At 35.8% G+C, this 20,070-nt stretch overlaps 1 protein-coding gene across 25 annotated transcripts in view; it reads left to right on the top strand.

Annotated features, from left to right (window-relative positions):
- Ncor1 (nuclear receptor corepressor 1) overlaps positions 1-20,070 on the top strand; it is a 164,246-nt gene that overhangs the window by 84,979 nt on the left and 59,197 nt on the right. For 22 of the 25 annotated variants that reach the window (XM_087192061.1, XM_087192066.1, XM_087192065.1 and 19 more), the window contains 4 exons: positions 1,401-1,540; positions 7,416-7,542; positions 13,998-14,550; positions 17,915-18,044. In XM_087192061.1, the coding sequence (XP_087048187.1) occupies positions 1,401-1,540; positions 7,416-7,542; positions 13,998-14,550; positions 17,915-18,044 (950 nt within the window). The remainder of the gene's footprint in view (positions 1-1,400; positions 1,541-7,415; positions 7,543-13,997; positions 14,551-17,914; positions 18,045-20,070) is intronic. The other 3 variants (XM_087192073.1, XM_087192072.1, XM_087192071.1) reach the window with 1 other exon arrangement.

The raw sequence follows: 20,070 nt of genomic DNA, 5'->3' as shown, positions 1-20,070 counted from the left end.
GTGAATTGGCTGATGATAAATGCTGAGTATAAGTGAAGTTTTGTGTCTTAACTCTTTGTGTTAATAGTGGATATATATATTTTATTTTTAGTACATGTTTGCAATGCATTGTGTTTTACATTCATTGTAGGGAGTAGGTACATGTACTTAACGTCTTAATTTTTTTATTCTCCTTTCCCTTCCATCCCTCCATTTCTAAATACCCTTCCCATTTGCAAAAGATTTATCTCTGTTTTCCACTATCTTTTATTTTGCTCTTTAAGTTATTTATATTTTGGGTTTCCTAAATAAGAGAAACTATGAAATATTTAATCTTGTGTGTCTGATTAACTTCACATAACATTATGGTTTCAAGGTGGATCTATTTACTACAAATGATCCAAATTTATCCTTCTTTATGGCAGAGATATTCCATTATGTACAAATACCACATATTCTTTTTCTTTTTTTTGTACTGGCAATCAAACTCGGGACCTTGTGCTTGCGAGGCAGGTGGTGGAACCACTGAGCCAAATTCCCGGCCCAATATTCTTTATCCATTCATCTGTTGATTGGATACATAGGCCACTTCTAATATTCAGCTATTACGAATTATTTGTTGCTGTAAACATGGATATGCATGTATCTGTAATATGTCTAAAGACACCATATTTATATCATTTAACATCAAAAGAGTTAAAACTCTTGAGAAGATGCTTAGAACAAGAATAGCAAGGCTAATGGAATTTCTAGTTTTAGATTTTTGAGGAACCTCAATATTGATTTCTATTGTGTGTTTCTACCAGTTTACATTCCCACCAATAAATAATGACTTTTTTCCCACAGCCTTGTCAGCATTTGTTATTGTTTGATTTTTTTTTTGATGATAGCCATTTTTCTGGACTAAGATAGAATCTTAGTGTTGTTTTAATTTGCATTTCTCTGGTGGCCAGAGATGTTGAGCATTTTTAAATGTATTTATTGACCCTTTATACTTCTTCTGATAAGGTCTGTTTATTTCAGTTGCCCATATGTTTCATTGGTTCTTTTAATAATTTTATATTTGATTAACTTGTTATTGATAGGCTGACTTAAGGGATCTAGAAGTACTTAAGTGATATTTGAGCTATTAACTTTGGGTCCAAAATTATCCTAGCCCCTTGGCTAAGATACGTAGCAAGGTTATGGATTAGCCTCTTTATTCATGAGCATGTTTGAAATTTATGGTAAGAAATACAGAGCTAAAATGAGTTTTGTGTCAGTAAATATTTCAGTAAGGGTTGAAATGTATCAATAAGTAATTAAAAGCACCATTGTTAGTATTAATTTTTATGAAAACAATGATTAAGTTGATTTATTTTCTCTTATATGCTTAATCAGGTGACTGTTAAACTAATGCTTGATCTATTTTGAAAATACAGGCCTAGTAGAACATGGTCGTAACTGGGCAGCAATCGCCAAAATGGTGGGAACTAAAAGTGAAGCTCAGTGTAAAAACTTCTATTTTAACTATAAAAGGCGGCACAATCTTGACAACCTCTTACAGCAACATAAACAGAAAGTGAGTATAACAGAAGTGGTGAATCTTGTTTAGTTTTTGAGTCTAGAGTTTGGTTTTAAAAGAAGCTTTTTTGTATCTTATATTTTTATTTGTGCATTTACTTATAAGAGGTATGCCAGCTTTTCAGTACAGCTTGACTATTTCTCTTTTTTTTTTACCCACAGAGAAAGTTTATATTTGTAGCAGTGGGAATCAGTTCTTTTGAATTGCTGTAGACTGGATTTGAAAAATACAGTTTTGAATTTTATTTGAAAACTTTAGGTGAAGTTCTGTTGATCATGTCAAATGAGTAGATTTGGTATATTTAAAAAAATCTTTTCAGAGAAAGCTTCTGTGGAATAAAAAGGCCAGGGAGTGTAAGAGTATTAAAAATGTCTAGTGTAATGGTTCTTAGAGATTTTTAGCAGGTTTGTAAGGTAAAAACTGTGTTCATAAAAATATTAAGATATCAATTTGCCTTTTTTCCACTGTGATAATGTCAGAGCAGCTCTGGTAAAATTCCTTACATCAATCATGGGAAAGTACGAATGTGGTAGTACTGAATGTATTTTTATCTTGAGGCATTTCCAGGTGTTTTTTTTTTTTTAAAGAAAAGCCAGTTTTATTGGGTGTGGTGGCACATACCTATAATCACAGCACTGAGGAGGCTGAGGCAGGAGGATTGCCATGAATTCAAGTGCAGCCTGGACTGTAGTAAGTTCAAGCCTGGCCTGGAATACATAGCAAAACCGTATCTCAAAACAACAACAGAAAGAGAGAAAGAGAAAAGGAAAAGCCAGTTTGAGGTCTGGCAATGTAGCTCAGTGGTAGAGTGCTTGTTTGATACAAGCAAGACTCCTGAGTCCTGGCCTACTACCAAAAGAGAGAAAGAGAAAGAAACAAAGAGGGAGAAAAGTAAATAAAAAAAATAAATAAATAAAATCCTAGTTTTGCTTAAGAATATCCTTGAGCAGAAACAACAACAATAATAATGTTATTAAATCTTGACCCTTGAGACCCTTTTTAACTATATCTCTCTGATAAAATGAGAAATATATCTTGTGCTTTATACCAAAGTATAATAGTTTTCTCAAGAAAAAGTGCTTTTGCAACTATGAGTTCTATCTGAATTATACTTTCTTTTTGGTGCTGGGGATTGAACTCAGGACTTTGCACTTCTGAGGCAGGTGGCAGAACCACTGAGCTAAATCCCCGGCTATACTTTATTTTTTAATGGAATATCATTTTTAACTGAAAGAATGATAAACTATGACTTTTCAGATTTTGATATTTGGCAAATAGTTTGACAATAAATGTTCTGCCTTTCAAAGAAAACAATTCATTAAGCGCAAGGTCCAGAGTTCGATCCCTGGTACCAGAAAAGAAAGAAAGAAAAAACAATTCATGTGTGTTAGTTTTAAGTTAATGTAAGAAAATACCTGAGATATCAACATAAAGGTAAAAGTTATGTTGCCTCATTGTTTTTGGAGGTTTTTATGGTTGGGTGGCCCCATTGCTTTTAGGCCAGTGGAAAGGCAGGCAGCACATCATGGCGGAACAGTGATGGAGACAGGCCATTCACCTCAAGGCTGGGACAAGAAAAAAGGGAGGGAGAGGTTGAGATCCTGATATCCCCTTCCAGGGCATGTGTCCAATGACTTAAAGCCTCCTTCTGAATGGGCCCCATCGTAAAGGTTCTGCCACCTCCAGATAATGTCAGGGGCTGGCAACCAAGCCTTTAGGCCTTTGGGGTCTTACATATTCAAACTGCTAGCCATGAGCTTAACATCTTCCTATTATAGACTTCTGGTGAGATCAATGGTAATAAAAGCAATTGTGATATTATATAATGAAATGTATCCCTATTTGAAAAATCTGCTTAAAGTCTCAGTTTCTTTTTCTTTTCCTTATTTTTTTAAGGTTGTAGGGATTAAACCCAGGGCCTTGCTCATATTTTACAAGCATTCCCATCACCAAGCTACATCCCCCATCCCTCAATATTTTTCATTTCTTTTTTGGTACTGGAGATTAAACTCAGGACCTTGTGCTTGAGAGTCAGGCAGCAGAACCACTGAGCTAAATCCTCGGCCCCCTCAGTATTTTTGAAATGAACAATTCTTTTATTGTTAAAAGATTTATTTTGTTTTTTGTTTGTTTGTTTTGGTACCGGGGATCAAACTCAGGACCTTGCGCCTGCAAGGCAGGCACCGGAACCACTAGCTAAATCCCTGGCCCTGTTAAAAGATTTATAAAAAATGGTTTTAACGTTCCAGAGTTCAAGACAAATGAATAAGGTTTAATAGAGTACAAATAGTTTTTTAATATGGTTTCAGATTTCAAGTAATCTTTAAGTAGCTACTACTTACTGAGTCTTGGTATAATATCAAAGAATAATATCTACAACCTTTAAAAAATGACTACTTGTTCAAGTTTTGATACAGTATCAAAGCATAATACCCACAATTATCTGGTCTATTAAAATACTATTTTCTCTTCCATTTGTATATTTGTGTGAGGCCAGAATTTTTTCATGTATTTCAACCAAAACATTATATCTAAGATTAGATTATATATGGAAGCATAGTAGAGAATTATGCTGTTTTCTGTTAAACCAAACATTAAAGAGATGTCTGAAAAATAAAATAGTGCCACTTTTCCACTCAGTTATCTTAGGTTATTGTTTTGGGGGGAAATAATTTTTTAAATTAAAAAACATGTTCTTAATGTTGACATATAAAGTATTTATGGTTGCTTTTAATGAGTTAGTAAATGGCCACCCCCTTTTCCCCCTAATGGAAAGCTCCTTAGGGTCCTTAATACTTTGAGGTCCTTAGATCAAAAAAAAAATTGAGAATCATTAAGGAGTGATGAACTAATGAAAACTGAGATATTCAAGGTTGCTATGATCTGAACTTACAAAAAAAGTGTGCAAAATATAATACTGATTTTACATGGTGTATACAAAAGCAGCTGTCTAGATTAAAAATAAATTGAATGCAGGAGTTTACAATGTGTTCTGGTAACAACCAAAACACAAAGGAAAAAAATAACAAAAAAGTTTACTGTTAAAGACTTGACTTCAGAAGATACCATCTAAAATGTTTCAAAAGAAAGTCAAGTAAAGAATGAAAGAGGTCATGTTTCTAACGATATGAATGCTATATTTGTTAGAGATCTTCAGGGAGATTAAAGAAGCAGAATGTGTTTATACATATATATAGAGAGAAAGCCATGGGGAATAAAGAAGTGGGACAGGGTGAGGAAGTATTTTTTAAGGATTTGGCTTTTGCAATTATGAAATCTTACTCAGTTCAAAATCTTACGGGGTCAGGTCTGCTGGCAGACTGGCGATTTCCAGAAAAGTTGGAGTTGTAATCTAGAGGTGATCTGCTGCAGAATTCTTCCTTACTGCGGGTGTTGGGGAGATCAGACAGTCTTTGTTCTGTTAATGACTTCAATTGATTGGATAAAGAATATTCCTTACTGAAAGCCCACTGATTTAAATTTAATCTCATTTTCTAAAAACACCTACACAGAAACATCCAGAGTAATGTTTAACCAAATATCTGGGCAAAGTAGCCCAGCCAAGCTGACATAGAATTAGCAATATAAATAATTACAATTAACATAATACAGAGAGCAGGCTTCAATTCATTATCTAAAAAAAATAAAATCTTTATCTAGAGTATTTTCCTTTTAGAAAAAATTCAGAGATTTAAAACAAAATTTTAGAAAAGATACATGTGACCTTGGGGTCTTATGGTCATATGAAAGTGCGTGCGTGTGTGTGTGTGTGTGTGTTACAATTCTGTGTCATTTGGATTAAAATTTAATGAACAGTATCATATAGGATAGAAAGTGCTTGGAGATGCAGCAAGAAATTTCATATGAAGAGAGGACTGTTGTCCAGTGTTGGTAAAAAGCTGTCACTTCTGTAAGTATTAGTAAAGATCAAATAGAATGAATTAATGTTGGCAAAGGAGGGCCATAGATTAGACACTGGAAAAATCCATATAATAGCTGTTGTCTAATGCTTGAAAATATTATAGTATTATTCATGGAATCTTCTGAAAGGTCTTAAAAGGAGTATGACCATTGTCTATTTGAGATTATTCCCTTACATTTCTGCCAGAAGGAGTAGATAGACGGCCTTGAGAATTTCACCTAGTTTTATGACTAACCTTGGAGATTATTTCTCTTGAGATAATTAAGAGATTAGATTGCATACAAATTAGCATTGTCATATGTAAACTAAGAATAATAACTAGATATACTGATAATATTTTAGCAGTTGGGGCAATGTATTAGTTACTTTCCTGGCCTTGGGACAAAAAAACCTACACCCACAACTTAAAGGCAGAGAGGTTTATTTTGGGTCATGGTTTGGGAGGAGTTAGTCCATGGTTAGTTCACACCAGGACAGAAAAGCAGGGTGGAGGAAAGCTGCTCAATCCATGGCAGCCCAGAAAGCAGAGGGAGAGAAAGGAGGATCTAGGGACAAGCATATACCTTTCCAGGTCATGGCACCAGTAACCTGCCTCCTCTAACCAGGCCCCACCTCCTAAACAGCATATTCACCTATGGATTCATCAGTTGGATTAATCCACTGATAAGTATAGTGTCCCTGTGATCCAGTCACCTTCTAAAAGTCCCACCTGTGAACACATGAGACTTCTGGGGATATTTTAGTTCTAAACCGTAACAGAAGTAGTGATCTATTTTCCTGAGTCTTGCTGGGAGAAGCTGACAACTGAAGTAAGGTGAAATGTAGATTCTGTGAGATACATAGAACAGAATTGTCAGAGCTGTCAGACCATGTATCTGCAAACACAGAAGACCTTAAAAACTGTGTTTAACAATGTGTTATAAATACAGTGTAAATAGCTAATATCTTACATTTAGATACATACATATATTTATAGAGATGTGATCCCACTAGAAGAATAAGTGATTTTACATAATATGTAGTTTGGAAAATGGAACATACTATTTAAACAATAACAAAAAGGAATTTGTCTTCATGATTAATAAATTCAGTAGTGTCACCAATAATGAGTTATTGCCAGTAAAACTGCATATTTGTTAAAGCTAGTGAAGGAAGTTTATTGAGCATTAATAATACCAAGAATTGAAAATTACTTAAATGCCTGCAAATAGAAGAATTTTAACTATATATTGACAAGGGGTTTTTTTGTTGTTTATTTGTTGTTTTTTTTGAGACAGTGTATCCCTATATAGTTCAGGCTGGCCTTGAAGTCATTATGTAGCCCAGGCTGGCCTCAAACTCTTGATCCTCCTGCATCAGCCTCTCCTGAGTGCTTGGGATTACAGGCATGTGCCACAGCTTTGATAACAGTATTTCTATGGAACTAAGTTTGAAGAATTTATAACATAGGGATATATTCAGTTTTTGGCTACATTAGGTTAAAAAATAGCGTATATAATAGGGCTATCCAAGATGTGTTCATATGTATACATAAAGATTTCTATATGGATACATTCATGGAAATGGCTGAAAGGAAATGTACCAGTATACTTAGAATCTCTAGCTGTTCAAATTGTGAGTAGTTATTTTTATAAAATATTATTTTCTAGGCCTTCCACATTTTAATGTATATGTTACCTTTATTAGAAAATAAGTGTGTTATTTTAATTAGAAAAGTACACTGTTTGGAGAGGAGCTTGGTATTTGTAATTGCAAAAATGGTTCAGATGTAACTACCTATACAAAAGGTAGTTAGTTGGTAGTTGCCCAGAGACTTTTGGACTTTAACCAAAACTGCTGTCAGATACAGTCTTGTCTAGTATGTTTGTCAGAATTCTGCACTATTTCAAAAATGAAAAAGTTTGAGTTTTTAGTTATTTCAATCATCAATAATACCATTTACACCTTTAGACTTCACGAAAACCTCGTGAAGAGCGAGATGTGTCTCAATGTGAAAGTGTCGCTTCCACTGTTTCTGCTCAGGAGGATGAAGATATTGAAGCCTCCAATGAAGAAGAAAATCCAGAAGATAGTGAAGGTATCTCAGAATCTTAAATTTCATTGCAACTTCTGCTATCCCGTATATGTAATTTTACTATAGTCATTTTTGTAGGAATTGCTTCATTGAAGAAATATATCAATGTTTTTATTGCAAATTTTAAACTTAAACATAATGTATTTATTCATTTGATCAACTAATATTTATGTAGTGCTTAAGGTGCTCCAGGTGCTACAAACAGAAGATCTTGACAGTGACAGTCCTGTTTCAGATACTAAGTGACAGCATCAATAAAAATGTATGTGTGTCTTTATTGTTCCCAAATATACCTGTTCATTTTGTATCTTAAGTTATATTTCTCTATAGATTTATTTCATATTTTTACAAAGATTAACATATATCATATTTATGCTTTCATGTAACAAGAATTAATGACCCTAAAAGCGGTGATAAAAAAATAACCCTAGAAACTCTAAGAAATAAAATACCTTTTGTAACTTAAATTAATGACAGTTTCCTAAAAATAATGTGTGTTTTTTAGTTTTTGCTGAAGAGTGAAAAAAGCACCTAACTTATTTCACTTTACTGTTAATATTTCTGTGGATTTTCCTGTAAATTGTTTCTGCTGTGGAGATTCTCATGCGACTTTTAGTAGCTCTTTATATATTATATATTAAACATGTTCATGTTTTATATGTGTATATCTTATTTGATTTTTGTTTTTTTAATTAACAGAGTTTAATATTTGTATATATTATAGCTGTTTATCTTTTTTTGGGGGGTGAGCGCTTATATTTTATATAAGCTTTGGAAGCTCTATACCTGCCAAGTTTAGAAATACTAGATTTATTTTAATATACAGATTAAACTCGTCTTTTAAACTTGAAATTTATCTTGAATTGTTTGGCTTTAAACAATAAGTAAACTTTTTTCTGTGAGTTTTTTTTTTTTTTAAAACGAGGTAATTGTTAATTATAAAGAGAATATTGGAGCAGGCTCACCCTGGATAGTGTAAGAATGCCACAAATGGTAGAAGTCAATTTGGTAACTTTAGGGTACTTTCAGGAGTTATAAGAGTTTGTTCATTTTAATGGGTTTGTATCTGGTTGCTATAGTATTCCTCTCTGGTTATAAATGTAAATGACACTATTACTATATCCCTCTTGTCCACAGTGAAAGTTATCTGCATGTACCACTATCTGACAGTGTTAAATGGAACATTTCTTATTTTGAAAAAGATACCACATTCACCTGACTTTTATTATGCTACATTGTTGTAATTCTTCTATTTCATTATTAGTTATTGTTAATCTCTCATGTGCCTAATTTCTAAATTAAAATATCACAGTTATGTATGTATAGTACAGAATATAGTAAATGTAGGGTTTGATACCATCTGTGGTTTTGGGTATCTACTTAGGGTCTTGGAATGTATTCCCCATGAATAAAAGGGGACAACTATTAATCTTGGGCTGCCACAATAGAATACTACAGACGGAGTGGTTTAAACCACAGAAATTTATTTTTATAGTTCTGTTGGCTAGAAGTCCAAGATCACAGTGCTGGCCGAGTTGCTTTCTGATAAGAGCTCTCTTCCTGCCTTGAAGATAGCCAGCTACCTCCTCACTTTGTCCTCATATGACCTTTCTTCTGTGTGTGCACACTCATGGTATATGTTTCTTTTCAACAACAGCCCCACTGGATTAGAACCTACCGTTATGACCTCATTTAACTTCAGTTACCTCCTATATGCCCTTTCTTGAAATATGGTCACATTGGAGGTTAAACCTTCAACATAAGAATTAGAGGAAAGGGTTACAATTTAGTCTGTAATAGAACCAAGCCTATTCTCATAAATCTGTTAATTTCAGACCACAAAAGCCTATCCATAGATAGGCTAGCAGATTCTTAAAAATTGAGTACCAACAGTATCATTTTCCACTCTGTTTTCTTCCTGTTACTTTGTCTTAATGTGAAGATTTTTCTTCAAGTATGATAATAAAATTAACACCATACTTTCCCAAGTATGGTATACCAACTTACTAACGAGTTCCATTCAGGGAGAATGTTCGTAAGTTGGATTTGTTAGTAAGTCCAACAAAGTGAATCTTAGGTGAAAGATACATGCTGTTCATCTCATTTTTTTCTTCAAGTTTTCAAACAGTTTTAGCTTTTTCTTGAATAAGCCTTGAACTGAGTGGGACTCAAGAAGTTTCTCCGTCTCCTCTATCACTTTACCACACTTTTTGGATATTATTGTTGACTTCATTGGCACAGCAGACTTAACATGTTCCATAATCTTGTCCTTGTTCTTTAGAATTGTGCCAGTGGTTGAACGATTCATGTTGTTAAGACCGAGCAAAGTCTACCATCTTTTTACCTCAGTTTAGTCTCTCAGTTATTTTCACTTTCATTTCCATGGTTTTTACTTTGTGCTTCCTAGCAGTCTCCTCTACATCACCACTGCTTCTCTTCTTGCCTCTGGACATCCTGGGCTCTGACTGAGCACAGTACTACTGTACAGTATCACACTGTACAGTAAGCACACAGCAGCACAGCTGTGACAATATCCAGCAGAGACCTGAGCTACCTCTTGTTCGCATTTATGAATGTTCGTAATATGAGGCCTGTTCATATCTATGAAAGTTGCAACTTGAATGTTTGTGAGTAGAGGACTTACTATATTAAGGTAATGTGTCCATCTGATCCAATGTAGGGTAGCATGGTCACATTTTGTGCAGTCCTACATATGGTTATCCAGTGACATATAGAATAGTGCTTTATTATGTCAGAGAAAAAACGTAAATGCAATTTACATCACCTATGATTCTACACTTATTGTTAATCTTAATGAGACACTACTGATCCACCATTTATTGTGTGGCAAGGCTCTTGCCAGTGGAAGAATAAAGGCAGCTGCTAAGGAGCAAATTCCTTTATCTCTTTTCCTAAAACACATCTGACTCTGTGAGATTCTCTCCAGAATCAGAATAAATGATTAGTTAAATCACAAAGCCCCTGCCTGCTTCCCTCTTTCCCTCCCTCTCTCCTTCCCAGTACTAGGGATTGAACAAGGTTGGGCATGCTCAAGTGCTCAACCACTGAGTTACACCTCCTAGCCCATTTTATTTTGAAACAGGGTCCCACTAAGTTTCCCAGGGTAACCTTGAACTGTGATCTTCCTGCTTAAGCCTCTTGAGTAGCTGGGATTACAACTGTGTGACACTGCACCCAGTTGCTTGTGTGTTCTTGTTCTAAATCATACAGGGAGGGTTTTTTGTTGTTTTCTTTGCTTTTAGGGAGAGAATACATTTGGTTGTTGCTTGGAGAAACATTATGCTTTAGAAATATTCCTGCTCTTCTGTATCTTGGGAGAAGATAATTTAAAAAGTGCTTATATTAAATGACAGTCACTGATGTGTCTTCTGATAGTTTCGTAAGTGACTTGTCAGTTTGCCCCTGGTTTGGGGGCTTTCCATCACTACATAAAGAAATAAACGTTAAATCAGGCTTTTTGTTAGCTTTTTCTATTTTGTTAGCATATTTTGCTAATGGTAATTGTTATCACATATAAAGGCCTTACTACATCTGAGGTATTTTTCTCAATTCTTGTCTTTTATTTTTGAGACTTGAACTCTTAGTATTTCCATTTGAATGCCTAAGAGTCATCTCAACATTAACATCTGAATCAAAGTTTGTTTCCCCAGGATCACAAGCTGCAACTTTCTCAAGTCTTTCCCTGTCATTTATTGTTACTTTTATAACTCATTCATATCCCACTCATGGTCCATCAGCAAATCTGGTTAGCTTTTCCTTAAACATGCTCTTCAGAATTGGATTTCTCCTCTCCATTGCACTAGCTTCTAGTTTGGCCTCCTTGCTTCTTTTGTTTTCATTCTGTTTTTCTTCCATAAAGCAGCCAGAATGCTTCTTATAAAATATATACCAGATTACTTTTTTCCTATTCCGAATCCTATAGTACTTTCCCAACTTATTAAGAATAAAAGTCCAGAGGCCTTTCTGTGGCTGATGAGGCCCTACATGAATTGGCCTTTGTGGCTCTCTATGAACTTTATTTTTTCTTCAGTGCTAGGGTTTCAACTCAGGGGCTTCACACTGAACTCCATCCCTGGCCCTTTTTATTTTTTGAGAAAGATTCTTGCTAAGTTGATAAATTGACAGGCTGGGCTTGAATTTGTGATCCTCCTTCCTCAGCCTCCCAAAGTGCAGAGATTAGAGGTGTATGCCACCATGGTCAGCTCCTGTGTGACCTTTTTGCCAACAGCTTTTCTGCTTGTTCGCCTTGCTTCCACCGTACAGTCCTTCTTTCTGTTCCTAGCAAAACAATTCCATCAGGGGCCTTGGCACTTTCTGATCTCTTTCCCTGGAATGCTTTTCCCTAACTGTGCCCATGGCTTACTCTTACACTTCCTTCAGGGATCTGTTCAGATCTTTCCCTATAATCCATCTTCATGTACTCTTTAGTTTTGTTTTGTGATTTAGTAACTTACTTACTGTGTCAAATATTTATTCATCGATTATTTCTCACTACAATATGATCTCCTTGAAAACATATAATTTGATTTTTTTTCACTGCTGTGTTCCCTGTACCTCAAACAGCTTCCTGCACATAGATTCTTCATAGACCTGTGACTCAATGAAATAATGAATTTATAGGGTTTTTAAAAAGTTTGTCATATGTTAAAAATTTATTTTTCAAAGATGATCATATAATTTTTAATTTTCCCATGCAGCTGTCATATTTATGGTTTTATAGTTTTAGTTTTCTCTTTTCCTTAAGCTATTTCTCCATATTTCAAAAGGTTATATATATCTTGTCCTAATTTAACATCTAAACATTAAAAATAAACCTTTCATCTGGATTTTTTTTGTACAAAGTAAGATAAAGCTTGTGGTTTTCTTCTAGCTAAAGAGCCAGTTCTGACAGAACTGTTTTATTAAATCATCCTTTACCCATTGATTTAAAATATTACCTGTAATTAGCTTTATTTTCCATATACATTAGGATCTATTCCTGTACATTGTTTTGTATTACTGATGTACTTTGTCACTGTGGCAGTTCTCAGCATGTTTTAGTGCACCGATCTTATGATCAGTTTGAATATCTTTTGAATATCTAGGCAAGCCTTCCCACACTTTTCTACTTTTTATAATTTTTTTTTTATAATTTTCTGGGACTTTCTTAAGGTCTTATTCATATAAACTATTGTTTCATTTATTTTAAGAAAATTTTCAGAACCATTTGGATTCTCATTGGAAGTATATTAAATATATAATATATTAATTTAAGGGAGACTTAAATGTTTGAGTAAATCATGTAAAATGTTACTGCTGTGGTGAACATATCTGTATACTGTTTATAACAGTGGCAAACTGGGAGAAGCTCAAGGGTCCTGCATTGGAGGAAAGTTCCAGTAAATTTAAGACCTAGTTCTGTTCATCCACTTGTTCAGTTTATATTTCAGCCAGTATTTGAGTCTGATCTGCCAGGCACTGTACTTATCACTAGGACTTAAATATTAATCAGAGTATATGATCTCTGTCCATATGGAATTTATAGCCTAGTAGAAGAAACAGCCAAGAGTCAGTTATGAATTCAGATGACAAGAGCTGTAGTAACACAATTTAACTTTGTTAAGGAAGCCATAGAGTACCTTTTAAGTATGTGATTTTGAGGTGAAATTCAGAAGAAATCTGTTACAAAAGGGATTAAAATAAAAATCTGTGTTATATTATCTAGAGCTTTTTTTCTAGTGTGTTAGACATTTAACGGCTTTTAAGCACTTGAAATGTCAGTAGTCCAAATTGAGATCTGCTGCAAATGTGAAATGTACATCAGATTTTGAAGACTTAGTACCAATAAAAGGTAAAATATCCTATTATTTTTTGGTTTTTATGGGTTTTTTTGAGACAGTCTTGCTATGTAGTTCAGGCTGGCCTCAAACTCACTATGTAGATGGGGCTGGCATTGAACTCATTGTGATCCTCCTGCCTCAGTCTCCTGAGTGCTGGGATTAGAGGCATGCGCCACCACATCCGCTTCCTATTATTTTCTTTTTTTTTTTTGGTACTAGGGATCAAACTTGCGTCCTTGTGCTTGTGCAGCACGCAGTGAAACCACTGAGCTAAATCCCTGGCCCTATTATTTTCTATATTGGCTATATCTTGAAATAATAACAACATTTACAAGAATGGATTTTGTGTACTTTTGTTCCAGCTTTCTTTGTTTTTCAAATTTCAAAGTAAATTATTTTTAGACATTAAAACCTTTACAATTTCAATTTCAGAGGGTCAAGATATTTTAATCTTTCACTTTCACAGAAAACTCTTAACTTTCCCAATGGCCGTAAATACATCATTGAAGTCATCAAAGGAGTATAATTCATCCTAAACAACCACTTTCAAGCATGGTTTCTGTCACCACCTGAAACATGTTCATTATCAGATTTTTATGCTGTATCATTATCTTTAAGGTGCTGAAAATAGTTCTGATACAGAAAGTGCTCCTTCTCCTTCACCAGTTGAAGCTGTCAAGCCCAGCGAAGACAGCAGTGAAAATGCTGCTTCTCGAGGAAACACTGAACCTGTGGCTGAACTCGAGTCCACCAGCGAAACTGCACGGGCTGCATCTCCCTCCTCAGCAGTTCCAAGTACAAAACCAGCTGAAAGTGAGAAGGTGGAGACCCAGGCAGATGACAGCATCTGTGTTGAGACGGCAGAGCCAATGGACGTAGACCATCAGGAGCACTGTGCTGAAGCAGGTTCTGTTCTTGATCCCCCAGCCACTACCAAAGCAGACTCTGTAGATGTTGAAACGGGGGTGCCAGAAAACAGTACATCTACAGGTGAAGGAGATACCAAAGAAAGAGACTTGGAGAGAGGTAGTGAGAAGACAGAGCCTAGAGATGAAGATTTGGTGGTAGCTCAACAGATAAGTACACAAAGGCCCGAGCCCCAGTCAGACAATGATTCCAGTGCCACATGCAGTGCTGATGAAGATGTGGATGGCGAGCCAGAGAGGCAGAGGTGAGACTCATTCTATTTTATACTGGTTGCTGACCGAGTCACAAAATGGTGCTATTTGCAGAGGTGACTCCTATACAAATATTGGCAAGTTAAAAGTAGTCTGTATGTTTTTATTTTATTATTTTAAAAAGATTTTTGGTTTTTGAGACTGAGTCTTACTGTGTATTCCAGCCCAGCCTTGAACACTACGTATCCCAGGCTGACCTTGAACTTGTAGTGATCCTCCTGCCCCAGCCTCCTAAGTGCTAGGATTACTGGCCTATACCAACACACCCAGTAATCTGTGTGATTTCAGTAGTGGCCTGTGATGCTGTTTATCTGCTTAAGTAACCAAGAGTAACTTTCTTTTTTTTTTTTTTTGGTACTGGGGATCAAACTCGGGTTGTTGAGCTTGCGGGGCAGGTGAAGGGTAACTTTCATAGTGTGTTCTGTGTCATTGTACTTTCAGTCTATATCCAATATATTTTATATTTTAATATTCTAGAATGAAATTTGGTACTAAAAATAATAATATTGAACATTACAGAGATGGTGTCTTGAGATTTTTATAGTACATTCCAAAATTTTCATTAATAAGAATTGAAGTAAAATAGGGATTCTTCTTAACCATTGGTTTACCAGGAAATTCAGCCATCTAGATGATTATTTTCTGTCATCTCATAATAATCTAAATTTTATTTATCTATCTATCTATCTATCTATCTATTTATTTATTTATTTATTGGTACTGGGGATCGAACTTGGGACCTTGCGCTTGTGAGGCAGGTGGCGGAACCACTGAGCTAAATCCCTGACCCCTAGATTTTATTTTAATGGGTCCCATCTGTTTTTGTTTTGTGTATATGTGTGCTGGGGTTGAACCAAGGGCCTCACACATTCTAGGCAAGATTCTGCCACTGAGCTACATCCCCAGACCTTTAAAAAAATTTTAAATTTTGAGATAGGGCTTTGCAAAGTTGCCTTGGCTGACCTTGGAACTTGTGATTTTCTTGCATCAGCCTTCTAAGTAGCTAGGATTAAAGGTATGTGCCACCTACAACAAGCCAGGTCAATAGTCCATCTTTTTTTTGGTACCGGAGATTGAACTCGGGTCCTTGCACTTGTGCAGCAGGCAGCGAAACCACTGAGCTAAATCCCTGGCCCAATAGTCCATCTTTAATTGGAGTAAATATAAATAGATTCAAGCTGTGGGTTTTTTGTGGTTTTTTTTTGGCTACGGGGATCCAACTCATGACCTTGCACTTGTGAGGCAGGTGTGGTGCCACTGAACTAAATCCCTGGCCCCTGTGTGATCTTTTTTAAAGCATTCTTTATTGAAGCATGTCATCTGAAATAAGGAATACTTGTCTTTTGTACTTGTTGGTTTTGGTAACTAGATTTATGTAAGAAGAAAAATTAGGAAAGCAGAAATCTGAAAGAGTGAGCATTATAAGAGATAAACAAAAAGTCAGAAATTCCTTGTAGGGCTGGGAATGTAGCTCTAGAACACTTGCCTAGCATGTACAAGACCCTGGGTCTGATTTCCAGCACCTCAAAAAACAAAACAATTCCTTTCAAAAACATGGTTATGGGCCGGGGATTTAGCTCAGTGGTTTTGCTGCCTGCTGTGCAGGCGCAAGGACCCAAGTTCAATCCCCGGCACCAAATAAATAAATAAGCAAGCAAGTAAGTAAGTAAATAAATAAATAGTTATTTCTCAATGGTATTTTAAAGCCTGTGTCATTTCCAAACTGTCAAAATAACACTTTCAGTTTTTTACATCTTTAGTGTCATCTTTTTCTTTAATGCAATATGTAAACTGTTTTTTTCTATATATTGTAATTTTCTTACTAATTTATATGCTTTAAAATACTCACTTTTCAAGCCGGGCTTGGGGGCCCACACTTGTAATCCTAGTATTAGGAAGGCTGAGACAGGAGGATTGCTGGGAATTCAAGGGCAGCCTGGGCTATGTAGTGAATTCAAAACCAGCCAGAACTACATAGTGAGACACTGTCTCAAAACAATAAATAAATAAAATATTCTCTTTCTCCCAATGACTCACAACATTGGGGAATATGACCAAGTGTGTAAGAGATGATACTAGTATGGAATTTCCCAAAGTTTATATGTGAGACATCCTAAACTCAAGTGTAAGTATTGAAACTAAGAGAAGCAGGTGGAAATGGCTGTGAGTGATTCTGTGAGCAGAATACTGCATGCCTATGCATGCTGGGTCTGCCTTGATGTTTTTTTCCATTTTTATGAGAAGCCAATAGTCTGGGATTTTTAGTAAAATTCTAAATTTTTTTTTTTTTTGGTACCAGGGATTGAGAAAATTCTCAATTTTAAAATAGCAGTGATATAACCTATGATCACAGCTAAACATCTTACAGCAGATAACTAATTTTGGTGGTAAATTAGGACTGTACAGTACTTTTTGTTTTTTGGTGGTGCCAGGGACTGGACTCAGGGAGCACTGAGGTATACCTCCCAGCTTTTTTTATTTTTGAGAAAGGGTCTTCCTAAGTTGCATAGGCTGGCCTGCAGTTTCAGCCTTCCAAGTAGCCCAGAAATCAGGTATGCATGCATTTTTAAATGCCTTTTGTTCCACTTGATTTGTTGGTTAGATGTAGATAGCTTAATTGAGATAAGTATCAATCCATAAGTCAGTAATAGGATTTTTATCTGAAAAAATAGCCTTGTAGGTTTTTTTTCTTAATATTTAAATGTTTCAATGTTTATTTTGGTGCTAAGAATTGAACGTAGGGTCTCACGGATACTAGGCAAGTGCTCTATCACTGAGCCAAACCCCCAGCCCTGTTTGTATCTTTTGGGGTTTTGTTTTTGTAAAATTAATTTTATTGGTACATTTAAGGTTACAGTATAATGACATTCATCATTGGAAATTTGCACCTTTACATAATCCATTCTTGGTTCTTATTTATTCCCCATTCCCCTGCCCTCCCTTCAACCCCTCTACCTCTCCCTATCTACAAAGGCTTTGTTTCCAGTTTTTCTTTTTCTCATATTAATTCCATTCTGTTTGTATCTTTTTTTTTGGTGCCCGGGGATCAAAGTTGGGTCCTTGCGCTTGTGCAGCAGGCGGCAAAACCATTGAGCTAAATCCCTGGCCCTTTCTTTTTTTTTTTCTGTTTGTATCTTTTAAGAGTTAATATGACAGGGGTCAGGGATTTAGCTCAGTGGTTCCGGCGCCTGCCTTGCAAGTGCAAGGTCCTGAGTTCGATCCCCAATACCAAAAAAAAAAGTTAATATGACAGCTATATATGTATATATGCACATGGAAGGAATTAGGGTGATTATATTTTTGAAGTCTTAAATAAAAATATATTCATATATCTTCTTTTTAAATTGCCAATTGTAGAATGTTTCCTATGGATCCAAAGCCTTCATTGTTAAACCCGACCGGATCTATACTAGTCTCATCCCCAATAAAAGCAAATCCATTGGACCTACCACAGCTTCAGCATCGAGCTGCCATTATTCCACCAATGGTAAGTTTTCAGTGTAAGTTAGAAAAGTAAAGTTGAAATACAGAGGTTGGTCTGGTTGGGTGGGTGGGTCTGTCTATCTGTCTCTGTCTGTCTGTCTGTCTGTCTGTCTGTCTAACCTTTTGTTCTACCGGGGATTGTCATGGTCTCTGTACTTGGCTACATACCCAGGCCTTTTTCTGTTTTTTGAGACTGAGTCTCACCAAGTGAGTCAGACTGGGCTAGAACTTGAGATCATCCTGCCTCATCTTCCCACAGTGCCACCACATCTGGCTTACACAGAGACCTTTATGGATGTATTTCTTCTCTCCTTTAATTGATTCTTAATTTTCTAAAAGAAAAAAATGTAAAAAACAAGTAACATGAAATTAACCATTGTAACCAATTTGAAGTGTATAATTCAATATTGTTAAGTATATGTTCATATTGTAGGGAAACAGATTTTCAGAATTTTTTTTGTCTTCCAAATCAGAAACACTATTAATTAAACAACTCCGCTTGACTAACCACTGTACTTAAAAAAAAAAAAAAATGAACAGCCTGCAAACCAAGAGGGCTCATCATGATGGTTAGGGTTTGCCTATGTGAAGCTCACCAAGAGGGCTGTACATGATTGTCAGGGATAGACTGTATGAAGAATGAACAATCTATTTCTGGTCTGAAGAGAATTAATCTGTTAATGAATTGGTTGTGGAAGGGGAGGAGATTGATTAATGAAAATGACTGCCAGTTTATTGGCTATGGAAGCTAAGATATGAGGAGCACTGAAGGAGAAACATTGGGCTTAGGAAATGGAAAGTCCCATTTTGAATATAAGTTCTGGAATACTTTGAAATACGTGGACTCAAGCTTTGAATGGATGCAGAGATAAACAATTTTATATGTATGGAAATTGGAGGAAGAATCTTGGAAATAGAAAAGTCTGAGTCATTACCATATGGATGACATTTAAATCCACAGAAATAAATATGATTGCCTGCTAAGAGATGGAGACGGGGGGTGGGATCCACAGCCAGACTACAAAGTACTTGATCACCATGTTAGAAGCAGGCAGATGCTCAGTACTTTCTGATTTTGATCCTTCCCCATAGATATTTTATTGTATTAACAGGTCGTAAAATACCAGAGCTACTGTTAGTAAATACAGACCCTACTATGTACCTGATAATGTCAAGCTTATGCACCTCAAACATAGTTTTGAGACCAGCAATCTCAGTTTCTTTCTATCTGTTTGGGTCAGGAGCTGATGTTGCTGGGTTTACAAATCTGCTGTTCTGGTCAGTGAATACAGTTCTCTTTCTCTGCTCTTCTCTCAACTGAAGTCTAATTTTTTATTTGTTTGGACTTTGATCACTTTATCCATTGTTTTAATTTTTTTTTTTTTTTTTTTTTTTTGGTACCGGGGATTGAACTTGTGCTTGCGTGGCAGGTGACGAAACCACTGATCTAAATCTCTGGCCCCCATTGTTTTAATTCATGTAGTTCAAATTTTTTCATTTTCTACTGAGGACTGAAAATTTGCTCTTCTCAAAAATAATCATTATCTTTTTTCACATTAGAAATCCCAAAAGGCTGAAATGCTGTAGAGTGACTTTATGCTTCACCTTGGTGACCATGACTTTGTAGACAGTATCCATAGTCACTTCCATGATCGTGATTCAGTGATTTCTGCTTATTAAGTAGTAAATCTGTTTTCTTTCAGTAAGCACATAAAGGCATGTATATCAAAGTATAGTGCTCTATTAAATGTCTTCCTTTGTGGTCCAGCTACAAGTACTGAATAGATGGACTTAGTGCAGTGCAGCTGCTGCTTTGCAGCCACTGAGCTAGGGCCCAGTGCCCAGGTTAGGGCATGGCTGTGGCAGGCTCCTCCATACACCACTGTGCCCAGTAAGGGAGTAGGGATGGGCAGGGTATTGTGGTACTGGGATGCAGGTACTCGTGGTCAGCAGATGGCCAGCCACAGTGATGTCACAAGGAGGAGCTAATTTATCAAAGATACATATTGTGTTCAATTCTGAAAGTAACT

This window comes from Heterocephalus glaber, unplaced genomic scaffold, assembly GCF_053883595.1.
Source record: "Heterocephalus glaber isolate CG9 unplaced genomic scaffold, H.glaber_assembly_v1.0 deba00001565, whole genome shotgun sequence".
NCBI lineage: Eukaryota > Metazoa > Chordata > Mammalia > Rodentia > Bathyergidae > Heterocephalus > Heterocephalus glaber.
The sequence above is the reverse complement of the archived record's forward strand: the minus strand, read 5'-3'. Positions and strand labels throughout refer to the sequence as shown.